This window comes from Rhinoraja longicauda, chromosome 25 (assembly GCF_053455715.1).
Source record: "Rhinoraja longicauda isolate Sanriku21f chromosome 25, sRhiLon1.1, whole genome shotgun sequence".
Classification (NCBI taxonomy): Eukaryota; Metazoa; Chordata; class Chondrichthyes; order Rajiformes; family Arhynchobatidae; genus Rhinoraja; species Rhinoraja longicauda.
This window is the reverse complement of record NC_135977.1, coordinates 21,879,211-21,896,734: the sequence shown is the minus strand read 5'-3', so window position 1 is coordinate 21,896,734 and position 17,524 is coordinate 21,879,211. Positions and strand designations below refer to the sequence as shown.

The window sequence follows — 17,524 nt, the reverse complement described above, 5'->3', positions numbered from 1 at the left end:
TGAGCTTCTGAAGTAGTTTTAGATCACTCAGAGCAACTTTTGGGTTTCCGGCTTGAGCTGCACGTGCAAAATTAGTGAAGTTGCTGTTTATTTCACTTGGTAATGCCACAAAATCTGAGCCATTGTCTCCATTCTATCCATAAACTGTTCATACAAGTTCTTGGGTGCTGCTTACAGATTATTCCCACCCCTCTGCAGAATAATAAGTAAATAGCAATTTAACTTTAATTATTTAAAGTTAATTTAAATTATTAAAAAAATTATTTAACTTTAATTGAAATAGAAAATTTGAAAACATTTTTATAATATAAAAGTAGTGACAGCAGTGTGTTGATTGAGAATGATTGTGGCTGATCACATTGAATGGTGGTGCTGGCTCGAAGGGCTGAATGGCCTACTCCTGCACCTATTGTCTATTAGCTGCAAGAAATAGGGGGCTGTTTGGGCTCACCACAGATTTTACAGCAAACAAGACTTGCATATTGCAGCAATTTAAACAAATTAAACTTCCTTTCAAAAGTTACTGTTGAATTAACTTGACCTTTCCTGTGTTGCTGGATAGCCTGTAGTAATTTTACTATACCTCTCTCAACCTATTCATGTCCTCCAGAGATGCTGCCTGCCCCCCTGAGTTACTCCAGCACTTTGTGTCTTTTTTAAACCAGCATCTGCAGTTCTTTGTGTCTACGTCTTAATGATAGCAGAGTCAGGGGGTATGGGGAGAAGGCAGGAACGGGGTACTGATTGAGAATGATCAGCCATGATCACATTGAATGGCGGTGCTGGCTCGAAGGGCCGAATGGCCTACTCCTGCACCTATTGTCTATTGTTACGGCTCAAAAACATTAAACATTAGAAAAGCAATGTTAGAATTTTAACATTAGAAAAGCAATGTTACTTTTTTGTATATCTTTCATTCGTTGTTCTTTATCTCTCTACATCATCGTCTATTGTCTGAAGAAGGGTCTGGACCTGAAACTACACCCGTTCCTTCTCTCCAGAGATGCTGCCTGTCCCCCTGAGCTTTTTGTGTTCATAAGGGATAGGAGTAGAATTAGATCATTCGGCCCCTCAAGTCTTCTCCGTCATTCAATCATGGCTGATCTATCTCTCCCTCCTAACCCCTTGTCTATCTTCAGTCCGAAAGGTGAACTCTCTCCCTCTCTCCCTGCCTGGCTTGCTTGGTATTTCTGACAATTTTGTTTCAACAATGGTTCTTTCGGTTGCACTTTTTGCACCTTACGTCGTTCCCTCCCTCTCCACCTGCCAATTGGCTGCAGCGAGTATCGATCAAGCCTCCGGGGGCCCGGCCTGTGAGCATGCGCTGTTGATCGGGCGGATGCCAGGAGTTGGGCTGACGCCGGGCTCGAGCTTGTGTTGGCGGCGGCGGGCGCGACATGTTGCTGTCGTCCCTGGACAGGCGGTCACAAGCTCTGCCATGAAGGTATTGTCAGGCTGATGCTTTAAGACCCGACGTTTGTCGAGGTGTCTGGCATTCCCTGCAGTCGTGTCGGGTTGTTGAATAACCGTGGTGGATAACTGAGATAGCAGGAAACGCAGCAAGCAAGGGCTTGCTGTAGTTTCGAACCACCTTTCTCCCCGTTTGGGAAGCTCAGCAGCATCTTCATTCAAGCTTTTATTGTTGGATAAGGAGATCGCGGGCGGAGAAAATACGAGTGATTGTACCTCAATTTTGGAATTTGTACTATTTAAGCACAAACTAGGCATGTTAATTGTCAAGTGGATAGCGGAGACGGCGGCGGAGGGAAAGAGGGAGGGGTCTTTGTTTTAGGCCTGGGATTTTCCTCTGGTCTCTCTATCAAGACCAAACCTGTCGCCCAGGAAATTGTATAAATTTAAAGCTTTCCAGCTGCAATCTCTGGTTGGTTTGCCAGATCTTCTGGTCCTTTGCACACTGTCAAACTATAGGCTGGTATTTGCCATGTTCAATGCCAAAATAAGGTTGCTTCATTTTCCAATATTTACAGTGTTTAAATTGTCAAATTAAAAATCTCGAACTAAAGTAACGTATGAATTGAACTGGATTTGAACTTGTTTGTCATTACCATTCGAAGTGATATTTTAATTCTGCTGGTTTCTGGCTTCCACAATAGTTTCAGTGAGTAGGTGCTGTTAATCTGAACGGTTTAATGTTCCAGAGGCCAATGAGTTCAGTGAACTGGTAGATTTTTCTGAAGGGAGTTGAGTTCCACTTTGTTCAGTCCCATTGATCATCCTACTTTATGACTCTCCCAGCGGAGAACAAATGGAATTAAAATTGTCAACTGGAAAAATCAATGAGTTTTAGCGTCCTTGTAAAATATTAAGACCACATGATTTGCATGGCCTATAAACAATGTCCAGAAATGAATTAGCAACAAAAAAAAATCTTTGCAGTTATTTGTAGCTTTAGGTGTTGTGGAAATCCCCTAGGGAAAATACCAAGCGTACAAACATTGTGACAGCAAGAGTTATTACAATTTAAAGTTCAAAAGAAGCATGGAGGTGTTTTAAAGCATACACATTTTGTTTATTTAAATGTCCCATAGAATTTTTGGTAATTGCCACTGGAGAATTAATTTTTAATTTGGGCAAGTAATATTGGGCACAGATTTCAGAAATGGTTTCTATGAGTCTGCCCTTGAATTTTTAAAATTCAGTCCCAGGATCTGGGTGTGCCCATTCCCAAAATTATTGCCCATCTCCAATTGCACTGGAGATAAATGTGATAGTGAGCTGTAGATCTTCTGGTACAGGTACTCTGGTGGGCTGTTCAAAGATTTAAATCCTACTACCACCTATTTATCCTCTCCTTGTCTTCCACATTAGTAGAGATTATGAATTTGCCTAATGCTGTTAGAATAGCCCAATGCATTTTGTGGATCATGCACACAGCCACCATAATGTGATAGTGGCAAGGGGACTACCATGTCGGTCAAGTGGGCTGTTATGTCCTGGATGTGATTATTGAGTTATTTGAGCTGCATTCATCCAGGCAAGTAGTATCAGTAAATCATGCTGCTGACTTATGCCTTCTAGAGTAGAAATACTTTGGGATGTTAGAAGGTGAGTCATGCTGCAAGATTCATTGCCTGTGGCCTGCTTTAGCAGCAATGGTATTTATGTGCTGGTCCAGCAGAGTTTCTGGTTACTTGCGATCCCCAAAATGTTGATTGAAGGGGATGTGGAGATGGTAAAGCTGTCTCATATCAAAGATAGATTTTCACTTGTTGGAAATGGCATTCTATACGGTATGAAAATGATCAGCCCCTGCCCAATGTTGTCTCTTGCTGTATGAAAAGTTAAATGACTTCATTTGTTCAGGAATTGTAAATGGAATTCAATATTGTGTGTTCCTTAGTGAATATCCCCAGGTCTGCTCACCTGGGGATGAGGATCATTGATGAAACAGATGAACATGGTTGAAATTAGTTGTGGAAGTTCTTGAGGGCAATATCCAATGTTTTAGGGCTGGAATGACTTCATGATGAACTATGCTTCAACTAATGTAACCTGCCATGAATTGTCCAGTCTTATACCAAAGCGATAAAATAAGTGGAATTCTACATTCATCTCATTGCAAGCACTATTGCCCTTGAATTATGTTATTTGCCACATTTTACATGCCTATGATTTTGTTGTAGATAGTACTAGAACGCATAACAATAGTTATACCTTTTTCAGTAAATAATGCTCTGGGTGTCCCTGAATTGAAGCATGTATGTACCTTAAAGAAATATATTAAAGGGAAAAGCTCCATGGGACTGCACATGGAATCCTGCAAATGTATTAAGAGTTCTCTTCACTAAGATAAAAAAGATGAATGAAATTATTAAGAATTGTCGCAAAGCTAATTTGTGTCCCAGTCTTTCATAGAGCCGCACAGCATGGAAACAGATCCTTCATCCCAACTCATCCATGCTGAGCAAGATATTCCATCTAAGCTGTTCACATTTGGCCCATATTCTCATACATGTACCTGTCCAAGTGTCTTTCCTTTTGTGTTTTTTCTTGTATTTACGAGATGCTAGTACAATGATAAAAAACAGACTTTGATTTAAACAAACTATTCAAGTTAAGGCCAAAGGAAAAAAACATAACATATATGTTATAACTCTCAGCAGGTTCAACAGTTCAACAGAGCTTTATTTGTCATTCGGTACCAAGGTACCGAACGAAACTACATAGCAGTCATACAAAAAAAGAACACAAGACACATAACCCCAACACAAACGTCCATCACAGTGACTCCAAACACCCCCTCACTGTGATGGAGGCAACAAAACTTCCACCCTCTTCCCCACGCCCACGGACAGACAGCTCGTCCCCGACCGACCCGCACAGTCCCCGCAAGGGGATGGAAGTCCCCGCGGCCGAGTCGCACCGGGCGCTGTTAAGTCCAGCGGCCAAGCCGCACCGGGCGATGTTAGGCCCCGCGGCCGAGCCGCACCCAGCGCCGTGAGGAAGAGACCTAAAAGAGAAAAGTTTCCCCCACCCCCCACACCACCCACACCACCATCCCCCACACATACACAACCAAAAAAATACAAAAACCATCCCAACACCGACACACAACAAAAAAAAAAGGAAAAAAGACGAACAGACTGCTAGCGAGCCGCAGCCGTTAGGCGCCGCCACTTCCGGTATCATATAGACTGATGGCCCTGTACATTTCAAGGTTCCTAATTTATCTATGCCAATCTGGTTATCTTTATTATGGTAACAATTTTAGTCTGAACAATTTTGTTTTAATTAACTTCAACTTAAAGAATTAAGATCACTGAAAAGTACTTATTTAGCTTCACTGCTGTATGCTATGTAAACTTACCTTGAACATCTTGTGTGGATGAATTCAACCTTTGACCATTTTCAAGCCCTAAATGTAGTTGAAAAAGAATTTCCACAATTACTATCAAAATATTCTATGATCCTATTAATATCATGAACACTTTATTTTCCCCTTTTGCTGTTCATGGTTTTTTTGTTGAATACGGGCTATATTTGTAATAACTAAATGGAATATTTCCTTACTATCAGGTTGAATTCACATTATAGAATGTTTACACTGTCATTGGTGGTTCTCATTATGTTAATGTGATTTAAATATTTATTAATGGTTAATGTGATTTAAATATTTATTAATGGTTAATGTGATTTAAATATTTTTCCTAACCAACTTATCATTTCTTTAGGCAGCCCAAGGTCACGTGACCTGTCCATTTGGATGAAACTAGCTGAGGCACCATGTCATCATGTGTCTCAAGCAGATCTGCTGCTGAGAGGCCTATTAGGAAAGATGAACAATATGGTAACAACATCAGTCAGCCAGACATTAGTAGTAGTTTATCATCCCTAAACATTGACTTAGGCATGGAGTCTTTCATTATTATAACTGAATGTGATCAGAATGTCACTGGCAGTGAGCTAGGACAAAATGAAGAAGAAATGCTGGAAGATGAACCTATGCAAGAAGGTAATGAAGAGATCAGACCATTCTGTGCTTCTGGACGATTAGAAAGAGCTCAATCAGAAGATGTCCGAGTACCTAGAGTCAGGCTTAATATGTCCAATCGGAAGCTATCTCTTCAAGAAAGATCTAATTTAACCCAGTCACCTGGAAGCTGCTCAACCATTAATGGACGTTATATTTATCCTTCTTTACCGTGTTCTCCGCTTGCATCGCCACATTCCTCTCCTCGATTGCCTCGTCGGCCTACAGTTGAATCTCACAGAGTTTCAATTACAGATCTGCAGGTTGGTGCAACTTCCTTGATATATTAATGTATCAAAACAGTATTTTATACTATATTTACATGAAGGTATCACAAAATGCTGGAGTAACTCAGCAGGTCAGGCAGCATCTCTGGAGAGAAGAAATGGGTGACGTTTCGGGTGGAGACCCTTCTTCAGACTGATGTCGGGGGCGGTACAAAGAAAGGATATAGGTGGAGACAGAAAGACAGTGGGAGAACTGGGGAGGGGAAGAGAGGGACAGAGGAACTATCTGAAGTTGGAGAAGTCAATGTTCATACCGCTGGGCTGTAAGCTGCCCAAGCAAAATATGAAGTGCTGTTCCTCCAACTTGCGGTGGGCCTCACTATGACACTGGAGGAGGCCCATGACAGAAAGGTCAGACTGGGAGTGGGAGGGGGAACAGGTTGGTTAAGGCGGACTGAGCGAAGGTGTTGAGCGAAACGATTGCCGAGCCTCCGTTTGGCGTCGCCGATGTAGAGAAGTTGACATCTGGAGCAGCGGAGACAATAGATGAGGTTGGAGGAGGTGCAGCTGAACCTCTGTCTAACCTGGAAAGACTGTTTGGGTCCTTGGATAGAGTCGAGGGGGGAGGTAAAGGGACAGGTGTTACATTTCCTGCAGTTGCAGGGGAAAGTGCCTGGGGAGGGGGTGGTTTGGGTAGGAAGGGACAAGTGGACCAGGGAGTTACATTCTTTCTGACACAGTCAGATTTCCCACTTCAAAAGAGTAATTGGAGTGTGCATTTTATTCTCAAAGTATAAATTGAACTTAATTTTGTTGGATGAAGTTTGGGAGCAGCAGTGGGAAGGTCAAAACCAATTAAATGATTCATTTCATGCGTGGGAGTTTTCTGATTTCAAAACTGAGTTTTGGAGGAGGCCTCTAATTTTATGACAACTTGCTGGTAAATCTCAAAGGCATAAACATGATTATCTATCAGGGAACATTGTATGATGAAATATTTGGGATGTGTGCAAAAGTAAGTGTTTCAGCATCAAAACAAGTTTTACAACTGCATAGGTTTGATGCCACAGATAAGACACAAAATGCTGGAGTAACTCAGCGGGACAGGCAGCATCTCTGGATAGAAGGACTGAGTGACGTTTCGGGTCGAAAGTCAGGGGAGAGGGAGATGCAGAGATAAGGAAATGTAAGGCATGAAAACAAGACAAAGGGGATCTCCTGCAGTTGCAGGGGAAAGTACCTGGGGAGGGGGTGATTTGGGTGGGAAGGGACGAGTTAACCAGGGAGTTGCAGAGGAAACAGTCCCTGCAGAAAGCAGAAAGGGGTGGAAATGGGAAGATGTGGTTAGTGGTGGGGTCCCGTTGGAGGTGGAAAAAATGTTGGAGGATTATGTGCTGTGTGCGACAGCTGATGGTGGAAGGTGTGGAGTAGGGGGACTGTCCCTGTTGCGACTGGGGTGAGATGGAGCAAGAGCGGAGCTGCAGGATATCAAGGAGACCCTTGATGAGGGCCTCATATCATATCATATCATCATATCATATATATACAGCCGGAAACAGGCCTTTTCGACCCACCAAGTCCGTGCCGCCCAGCGATCCCTGTACATTAACACTATCGTACACCCACTAGGGACAATTTTTACATTTACCCAGCCAATTAACCTACATACCTGTACGTCTTTGGAGTGTGGGAGGAAACCGAAGATCTCGGAGAAAACCCACGCAGGTCACGGGGAGAACGTACAAACTCCTTACAGTGCAGCACCCGTAGTCAGGATCGAACCTGAGTCTCCGGCGCTGCATTCGCTGTAAAGCAGCAACTCTACCGCTGCGCTACCGTGCCGCGGAATGGAAGAGGCATCTATGATGGAAGAGGGGAACCCCGTTCCCTAAAGAATTAGGACATCTCTGATGTCCTGGTATGGAACACCTCATCTTGGGCACTAATGTGGTGTAGACAGCAGAGTTGGGAGTATTGGTTAGAGTCTTTACAGGAAGCAGGGTGGGAAGAAGTGTAGTCTAGATAGCTGTGGGAGTCAGTAAGTTTATCACAGATGTCAATCGATAGTCTATCTCCTGTGATGGAGACGGTGAGATGTTGGAGATGGTCCAAGTGAATTTGAGTGCAGGATGGAAATTAGTAGTAAAGTTGAACTCAGTGAGTTCTGCATGGGTGCCGGAGGTAGCACCGATACAGTCGTCAATGTCACGGAGATAGAGTTCGGGGATAGGGCCAGTGCACGCCTGGAACATTGATTGTTTGATGTATCCTACAAAGAGGGAGGCATTGCTGGGACCCATAGGAGTGTCCATGGCTACGCCTTGGAGTTGGAGGAAGTGGGAGGAGTCAAAGGAGAAGTTGTTAAGAGTAAGGACCAGTTCTGCTAGGCGGAGGAGAGTGTTGGTAAAATTGGCTGGTTCTGCAGTTGAGGAAGAAACGGAGGGTTTAACAGAGGACTTAAACTATGCATTTCCCCAATTGATTGTTGGTAGAGATATGGCAATAGCAGTCCTGTTGAAAAGATAACAGAAGCAATGTTAATTAGAGAACTAGTGATGACCAAGGAATCGAACCAGTCCAGAAGCTGTGCAAAATGGCATGCGTGGCTCAGATACCAAGAAAAATTGAAAGATTTAAATGATTGCACATAGGAATGCATACATGGAACCTATATTTCTTTGCATTTGTGGCAGATGATTTAGAATTAAACAATATTAAAGGGGTTGAAATTTGAAAGACAGATTGGCAGCTTTTTGTTAGGGTTTGGATATTGATACCTGCAGAGCAAAGGCAGTTAAGTGAGATTTTCTGAAGACTTGTGGCCTTTAATGGCAGCAACATACTATGTTTATTTGCTATTTTTATTACGTGATTGAATTTCTGCTCTAAAAGGATGGACATTAAGGGTTAATCACTTGGAAAAAAATAAACTGCTGAAAGAACATTTTTTTGTTCCAGATTTAGTAAATGCAGTTGCTTATTCTCTATTTTGATATTTCTGTTAAGAAAGTAGTCTCCCCAACCCGCTCTCACTAAAGTCCATAATTTTATGCAGCTCAATTAAATCTTCTCAGTCCCTCTGTTCCATAAAAAACTGTTGACCATATCTTGACAGTGTACTTGTAATGCTCATCTGTACTTTTAGTCCAGTCTCATCCTCCTGTTCATGAGACCAGAACTTTACGGTGGATTCTCATTGTGATTTAAGTAGGGGATGCCTAGCGTTTTATAAGGTTTCACCCTGACCATCTTACTCTTTTATTCCGTGGCCTTGTTTCTGGATTATCCTGTGTGCCTTCTTTAACTACTTTATCTACCTGACCTTTGGAATGTCTGCCAATACCTCTAAGTGACTTATCATTTATCATGTATTTCTTTTGTGATGTTTCTAAAATGTTAAATCCCTTCTGTAACTTAAATTCTACATATTTCAGCAATCCATTGATATCTTCTGCCAGTTCACAGTTCAAATTGAGCTTTGCGTAATTACAGTATTTATTAACAATATTGTACCAGCCAGTGAGTTGGTGTCAGCTAGGACTCACTGCAAAAGTTCACTCATATACCTTTTGTAAGTAAGGGATAAATTATGTGCATAAAAGCAATCTCTCTTTCAACAGAGAGAGAGAGAGAGAGAGAGAGAGAGAGAGAGAGAGAGAGAGAGAGAGAGAGGATGGGCACCATTTGGTCGCCAAGAGAATTAACCAACAATCAGTGTGAAGGATCTCGGTCCGAAACGTAATCTGTCCATTTCCTCCACAGACACTGCCTGACACACTGAGTTCCTCCAGCCTTTTGTGCTTTGCTCAAGATTCCCACATATGCAGTCACTTGTGCCTGTAATTATCCAGTCATCTCCTCTCTATCCAACTATATCATCATTACTACATGCAGTCTTGCATAATTAATTGTGTTAAATGAACAACGGTTTAGTGCTGCCAGAAGTATTTATACTTAACATTTTTTTTACAAGTTCCTAGGGTTTGCAGAGCCATGTTTTAAAATCCCTTTGTCTTGGTATCTCCCAATTGCTTGTTTAACTGTTTGATTCTAAAGAAAAGAAACAAGTTTGGAAGAAGAGTACAGTGATTATAACTTCAATCTTCAATTAATTTGTTCTGTGAACTGAACATCAGATTCTGCACGATCTCCCTGCTGGATGAGGGGAACAAGAGAAGGAGAAATCATTCCGGAGTAACACCTGACATCCCCTTGTAGTTAAGGATCAGTGCATTAGAAACGAGTGCATTGAAACAAGCTCACTAAATAATTAGTCAACGTTTTGATGTTACAGCAGTTGGACAAGTCCTGCAGCCCTACATTTTTAAGTGAGCTAAATTTGATTACAATGGGGATGGTCTTTCGCCTGCAGATACCAATTCTGCTTTCCACTCGTCATTATGTCCTGTGTTTTGCAGTCACTCATCCAATTTCTCATCAATCCACTTGGGTACAAATCCACGTATAGTCACTCACGAAACAAATCTAATTATTCAACCACCCACACATCAGCGTAATTATTCCTACACTCACATAAGCCTCATCCTTGCATAACCACTGTGTCCTGTTATTCCACGCCCACATAGTCCTCCTGTGCACAGGCATGAAAAACATTCAAATGCATTATTCACTTTTGAATAACCTTTATTTCACTTCTTAAGGACAGGACTTGGTGTACTCCTCAAGCATGATTTATCACCGTCCACAATGACATTGTAATGTTGAATCCTATTTCCCAGAAAATTAAAATTTAGATTTTTTTAATATAAGTTTGGCGCTAGTGACAGTATTAATTTATTTGTCAAAAGCTACATTTTTTTCTTTTTATGTGGGTGATGTTGCTGTGAAAACAACTGAATACTACTCTGTTTTTTATCTTTTCAAATTAGCTGAGGGGACAGGTTTTAAATTTTGTTTTGTAGAATGAATATAACCATCCATTAACTAAAGAGGATTTCGGGGAAGAGTGATCTTAACATGAGAGAATTTAAAGAAGATTTGAAATAATTCTATACACTCTGAAACAAGAGACAGTCAGCAAGCAACAGCTAATATTTAAATAATTAGTGCATAGTTTGCAACAAATATATATCCCTTTAAGGCACATAAACCCAACAGGAGAACTAGACCAGTCATTGCTGATAAGAGGGGTTAATTATAGTATCAGAGGCTGAATACTTGTGAGTTCAGGACTTGGAAGAAGTTGGAAGTGGAGAGACACAATCTTATTCAGATGATGATTGTCTTGAATCCTGATTTCAAATCCCCAGGAGATTATAAGCCATAGCCACACGTGTAAGCGACAGTGATGATTCCGAAGAGAATAGGCTTAAAATGGTGCAAAAAAAAAGGTTTCAGCAAAGGAGGATCAAGGAATTGATGAGGAAAAGGAAAGCATATGAGAATAAGCGAGAAACAAAAAAAAACGGTGAAAGGCTTTGAATATGAATTGAATATGAATATGAATATGAATTTAAAATTATTAATGTTGGACCATTATAGATTCAAGATAAGAAATCATATTGGGGAATAAAGAAATGACAAAAACATTAAACACATTTTGTATCTGCATTTGTGGTAGAAAAATCCAGGAAATAGTAGTGAACTAAGGAGCTATAAGAAATTGGCAACAATTAAAAATGAATCTCACTGCAAGCCAATAAATCCCTTGGAACTGATGTCTTGAATCCCAAGGTTTTGAAAGAGGTAGCCTTGGAGATGGCGGATGCTTCGATTGTCATCCAAAATTACATCCATAATACATCCATAATAGAATGGCTCCCACAGATGGGAATGTAGAAAGGATAAACTATTGGCCAGTAAGCCTGACATCAATAATAAGTTAGAAACAATTATTAGTAAGGAAGTGGAGAAGCACGCTTGAAATTTATCATCAGATTGAGCAGAGTCTGTGGACTTCTCAAAGATAAATCATATTTGACAAACCTGTTGTTATTTTGGTGTTGTGATTAGCAGAATAATTAAGGATGAATCAGTAGATGTGTACATGGCCTTTGATAAAGTATCAGTCCAATATAAAAAATACTTCCCTCAATTTAGTTGCAGAATTGTTTTTCTGCATATTTTTTTTCTGAGCAAATTAATTATTTATTTATCAACTTTAGGCAGTACAGTTGACTGCAGCTGTCCAGCGGCTCCAATGATCCATATTTGATTTCCAGCAAACTTCAGTATATTACATTTGATTCGTTCATCCAAACCTTTGGTGCAGCTTGAGCCCAGTACCCTACTGGTTATAACCCTGTAAATGACCCGTTTATTCCTGATCATTTTTCTGTCCATTAACCATTCCTTTATCCTTTATATATTAGCCGCAATCCCATGTTATTGGGAATTAATTAATTTTTATATTGACTGATCATACACAACGGCAAGTTAGGAGAAACAAGGAACTGCAGATGCTGGTTTACAAAAACATACTAAGTGCTGGAGTAACTCAGATGGTCAGGCAGCATCTCTGGAGAACATGATGGGTAGTGTTTCGGGTCATGGCCATCAAGACTCAAGTTATGCAGTTATGGGCTTTGTGATGCATTTGTCACTGCCATCCCTTGTTTCTTTAGCTGCATGTAAAGTGGTACACCAATGGAACCATACGGTCTTCTCTTGAGTATGCACACTCTGTTAATGGTTGAAGTGATTTGGTATTATTATTGCCTGTGTTAAATAGTTTAGATGGTAGTTTGGTTTCTGACAGAAACCAAATGTGTAACCATAGAAACAGCCATTTAGAGGTTTGAACTGCCCTTTAGTTCCTGATACAGATATTTAATATATTTTTTCCATAGCAACTGCATAAATTATTTGGTTTCATGCATAAAAAGCTTTTTATGTGCCACAATTTCAGCTTGTGCAGAGAACCCAGCAGGAACACCACAGACAAATTAATAGAAAAGAAACAATAAGCAGAGAAATAGCGAATATCATTAAATATGTGGAAGACACAATGATTTAACAATTCATACAATACATGTATAGGAATTATGATTTAGTCTTCAAGAATTTATCTTTATAATATTGGGCTGAATGCTTAAGACCTAGATTAGAAAAAAAATTGTTGCAATTCTAAAAAATATAATTCATAAAATTGCTATCCATCTACAAGAAGTACAGGAAAGATATGATCATCGGATTAGTTATTTGATCTAATTTACAGCACAAATTGTCATTTGTCATCAACACATGCATTTGTTAATGAGTTAGAAAGCCGAAGTCCTGCATCAGAAACATGAGCACTATCTAGGCTGAAGGTCCAGTTCTGTACTGTCAGTAATGCTTGTTGTATAATGAAATCTTTCAATAAAGCCCCTTTTCAGATTGGAGTAAATGATCTCAAGATGGTATTTAAAAGAAGGCAAGCATTGCCTTATTTCCCAGCCAATATTAATTTCTTTACCAGTGTCACCAAAGTAGAGATAAAGAAAAATCTCTACTTTGATGACACTGGTAAAGAAATTAATACTAGGAAATAAGGCAATGCTCATCTTCTTTAAAATAGCACCTTGATAATGATCTTCTTGTTTGAAGGAACTGGTGATAGTACAAATTTGTTGTTTGCTGTCTGTCCCACTGAATCCGGCGATTTCTGTTATTTTAAATTTCCATCTTTTGCAGTATTTTGTTTTTTTGTACAATCTGCCTCTGTCACAGATTTATTTCTCCACTGACACAAAAAACATTAGCTTCCAGATAAATTATACTTTGAACGCTGCAGGTGGGAGCCTGGCTTCCTAATTAATGTTGCCAGCAGAGATGAGCTCTTCCATTCTACAGGTTCCAGGCATGTCTCCCTAACTGTAGCATGTGTAGCATGGGGAAATGATGGAGGAACTCAGAAAATGTGCGATATCTATTGCAAAAAATAGATTTACGAATTCAAGTTGTTGACTTTCCTTCAGAACTGAAAAAGACTACTCTGTTTCGGATGATTTTCCTGTTCTTTGCACTCAATTACTAGACACAATATCTACAAATTAATCTGTCTCTTAAATACCTGAGAATGTCAAACTCATATTTTAGTTAATGATAAGTGAGTTTTTAATGGTTTAACATGCCTTAGTTATTGCTTTGGACACTCTGGTCTTTAATACACATACATAACTTTAGCTTTCATAACTCCGTGCACATCATGAAACAAATGGATTCATTTTTTAAAGAAGTACTTATCTGATATCAGCTTCAGCCTACTACGCTCATTTTATTTCATGCTTCGTAAAATCTTTAACAAAATATTTTTTTCTTCCTGGTTTGCTTTCTATGAAAATGCTTTAATAGGCTTGGCTTGGCCAATTTGCCATCATAATGACGTGACAACTGATGAATCCTAGGGATCCCATAAGTTTATACATGACAGCAATAGATTTCAGAACAAGTTTAGTTCAGTACAAAAGGAGTGATTAAGTGGCGAGGGTTCAAGATCAAGTGCTACAGTTAAAATTCCACATGTGGAAACTCACTTTTTGGGGTTTATTTCTCCCAGGGCAGTATGTACAGGTAGTTCTGCTATAATTTGTTAGTTGTGATCCTCACAAACCTCGCATTGTAGAAAATCGTATTATAAAAAACAATTGTGTCAATGAGGAAAAGAGGGGTTAGGGGGCAGAGAATTTCAGACTCTCAATAGCAAATGTATTTTACCTGCAAGATTTGCAAAAACCAAGGGCTTTTTAATATCTACTAGACCAAGTGACATGGGCCCATTCCTCTTAGAGGGGGGACAGAGAAGGGGAGAGGGTGCCACTCACCTCGGCGGGCCCATTCCTCGTAGGGTTTCCATTGTGACCTTGGAAAATTGCATTTTTTCTTTAAAATAAATTGCTTTAAAAAAAAAATGAAATGGATGTCAATGAAATAAAGATCCTATGTAAAGTAAAGAGACCGAGATGGATCCGAGGTTTTTTACCCAGAAATGTGCGGCCGGGCGGGGAGTGTCTGCTGGGGTCGTGGGCAGGCGAGGGGGGACAGGGAAGGGTATCGGGCGTCGAGCGGGAGGTCGGAGCCAATCATTCGACCGGACGTGGATACGCGGGCCAATGGGGCGTCGAGCGGGAGTTTGTAGACAATCAGTGGACCCCACGTGGGGTGAGCGGCAGGAGCAAATCAGGACTTGCCGCCGACCAATCGGAGCGGGGAGCGTCGGCGCTCCCCAAAACTTGGGACCCGGACCAATCTGGCGTCGAACGGGAGGTCGGAGCCAATCAATGGACTCCAGACCTCCCAATTCGGACCCAACCTCCGCCTCCGAGCCTTTTTCCATGGTAAGGACTCCCCACCCCCCACTGATGACCCCTTCTCCCGTCTCCAATGGACCCCCTCCTCTTGGACCCCCCCGTTTGGCCAACTACCCTCACTAGAACTTTTGATCTCCAACTGCCGGCGTGACATCAACCGCCTCAAATTCTCCACTCCCCTGACGAACTCCAACCTCTTCCCCTCCTGAACGTGCAGCCCTCCGCTCACTCCGCAACAACCCGGACTTAATCATTAAACCCGCTGACAAGGGAGGGGTTGTGGTAGTCTGGCGTGCTGACCTCTACCGGACCGAGGCCAGGCGACAACTATCAGACACCTCTTCCTACCTATCCCTGGACCATGACCCCACCGATAAACACCAGACCTTTATCAGCAGCACCATCACGGACCTCATCATCTCCGGCGATCTACCCCCCAGTGCCTCCAATCTCATAGTTCCACAGCCCCGCACGGCCCGATTCTACCTCCTACCCAAAATCCACAAACAGAACTGTCCTGGCAGACCCATTGTCTCTGCCTGCTCATGCCCCACCGAACTTATCTCTACCTACCTCGACTCCATCCTATCCCCCTTGGTTAAATCCCTCCCCACCTACGTCCAAGACACCTCACACGCTCTCCATCTCCTCGATAACTTCCGGTTCCCAGGCCCCCACTCCCTCATCTTCACCATGGATGTCCAGTCACTCTACACTTCCATCCCCCACAAGGATGGTCTCGAAGCCCTCCGTTTCTTCCTCGACTGTAGAACCAGCCAATCCCCATCGACCAACACTCTCCTCCGCCTAGCAGAGCTGGTTCTTACCCTCAACAACTTCTCCTTTGACTCCTCCCACTTCCTCCAAACCAGAGGCGTAGCTATGGGCACTCGCATGGGCCCTAGCTACGCCTGCCTCTTTGTCGGGTACGTCGAACAATCCCTGTTCCAGACGTACACTGGTCCCATCCCCGAACTCTACCTCCGCTACATCGACGACTGCATTGGTGCTACCTCTTGCACCCATGCAGAACTCACTGACTTCATAGACTTCACCTCCAATTTCCATCCTGCACTTAAATATACCTGGACTATCTCCGACATCTCCCTCCCCTTTCTGGACCTCACCATCTCCATCACAGGAGACAGACTAGTGACGGACATTTACTATAAACCCACTGACTCGCACAGCTATCTGGACTACACTTCTTCCTACCCGGTCCCCTGCAAAAAGTCTATCCCCTACTCCCAATTCCTCAGTCTACGCCGCATCTGCGCCCGGGATGAGGTGTTTCACACTAGGGCTTCCGAGATGTCCTCGTTCTTCAGGAAACGGGGCTTCCCCTCCTCCATTATAGATGAGGCTCTCACTAGGGTCTCTTCTACATCCCGCAGCTCCACTCTTGCTCCCCTTCCCCCCACTCGCAACAAGGACAGAATCCCCCTCGTTCTCACCTTCCACCCCACCAGCCAGCGGATCCAACATATCATCCACCAACATTTCCGTCACCTACAACGGGACCCCACCACTGGCCATATCTTCCCATCTCCTCCCCTCTCTGCGTTCCGCAGAGACCGTTCCCTCCGTAACTCCCTGGTCCACTCGTCCCTTCCTACCCAAACCGAACTGTTGGGGAAAGACCCCAAACCCGGGCACTTTCCCCTGCAACCGCACGAGATGCAACACCTGTCCCTTTACCTCCCCCCTCAAATCCATCCAAGGACCCAAACAGTCTTTCCAGGTGAGACAAAGGTTCACCTGCACATCCTCCAACCTCATCTATTGCATCCGTTGCTCTAGATGTCAACTTATTTACATCGGCGAAACCAAGCGCAGGCTCGGCGATCGCTTCGGTGAACACCTGAACTCGGTCCGCATTAACCAAACTGATCTCCCGGTGGCCGAGCACTTCAACTCCCCCTCCCATTCCCAGTCTGACCTTTCTGTCATGGGCCTCCTCCAGTGGCATAGTGAGGCCCATCGGAAATTGGAGGAACAGCACCTCATATTCCGCCTGGGCAGTTTGCAGCCCAGTGGTATGAACATCGACTTCTCCAACTTTAGATAGTTCCTCTGTCCCTCTCTTCCCCTCCTCCTTCCCAGATCTCCCTCTATCTTCCTGTCTCCACCTATATCCTTCCTTTTCCCGCCCCCCTGACATCAGTCTGAAGAAAGGTCTCGACCCGAAACGTCACCTATTCCTTCTCTCCCGAGATGCTGCCTGACCTGCTGAGTTACTCCAGCATTTTGTGAATAAATCAATGGACTCCACGTGGGTGTGAGCGGCAGAAGCAAATCAAGCGGTCCCCACCCCCTCACCCACTCCATCCCCCTCCCTCCCCCTGCACTCACCCACCATCCCCACTAAGCCACTCCATTCCCCTTTCCCTCCCTCCACTCACCCACTCCTGCCCCTCTCACCCCTCCATCCCCCCTCCCCTCCCACTCCACTCCCCCTTCCACTCCATTCCCCCAGTCACCCACTCCATCCCCCTTCCCCCCCTCACTCCTTCCCCCCTCCCCCCACACCTACTTCCCCCCCATCCCCACTCGCC

At 42.9% G+C, this 17,524-nt stretch overlaps 1 protein-coding gene across 6 annotated transcripts in view; it reads left to right on the top strand.

Moving 5' to 3' along the window:
- Positions 1 to 1,320: 1,320 nt before the first annotated feature.
- LOC144605940 (calcium/calmodulin-dependent protein kinase kinase 2-like) overlaps positions 1,321 to 17,524 on the top strand; it is a 68,287-nt gene continuing 52,083 nt past the window's right edge. For 4 of the 6 annotated variants that reach the window (XM_078421635.1, XM_078421634.1, XM_078421633.1 and 1 more), the window contains exons 1-2: positions 1,321 to 1,444; positions 5,193 to 5,754. In XM_078421635.1, the coding sequence (XP_078277761.1) occupies positions 5,245 to 5,754 (510 nt within the window). In that variant the 5' untranslated portion in view covers positions 1,321 to 1,444; positions 5,193 to 5,244. Of the gene's footprint in view, positions 1,445 to 5,192; positions 5,755 to 17,524 lie in introns of those variants that run through there. The other 2 variants (XM_078421636.1, XM_078421637.1) reach the window with 2 other exon arrangements.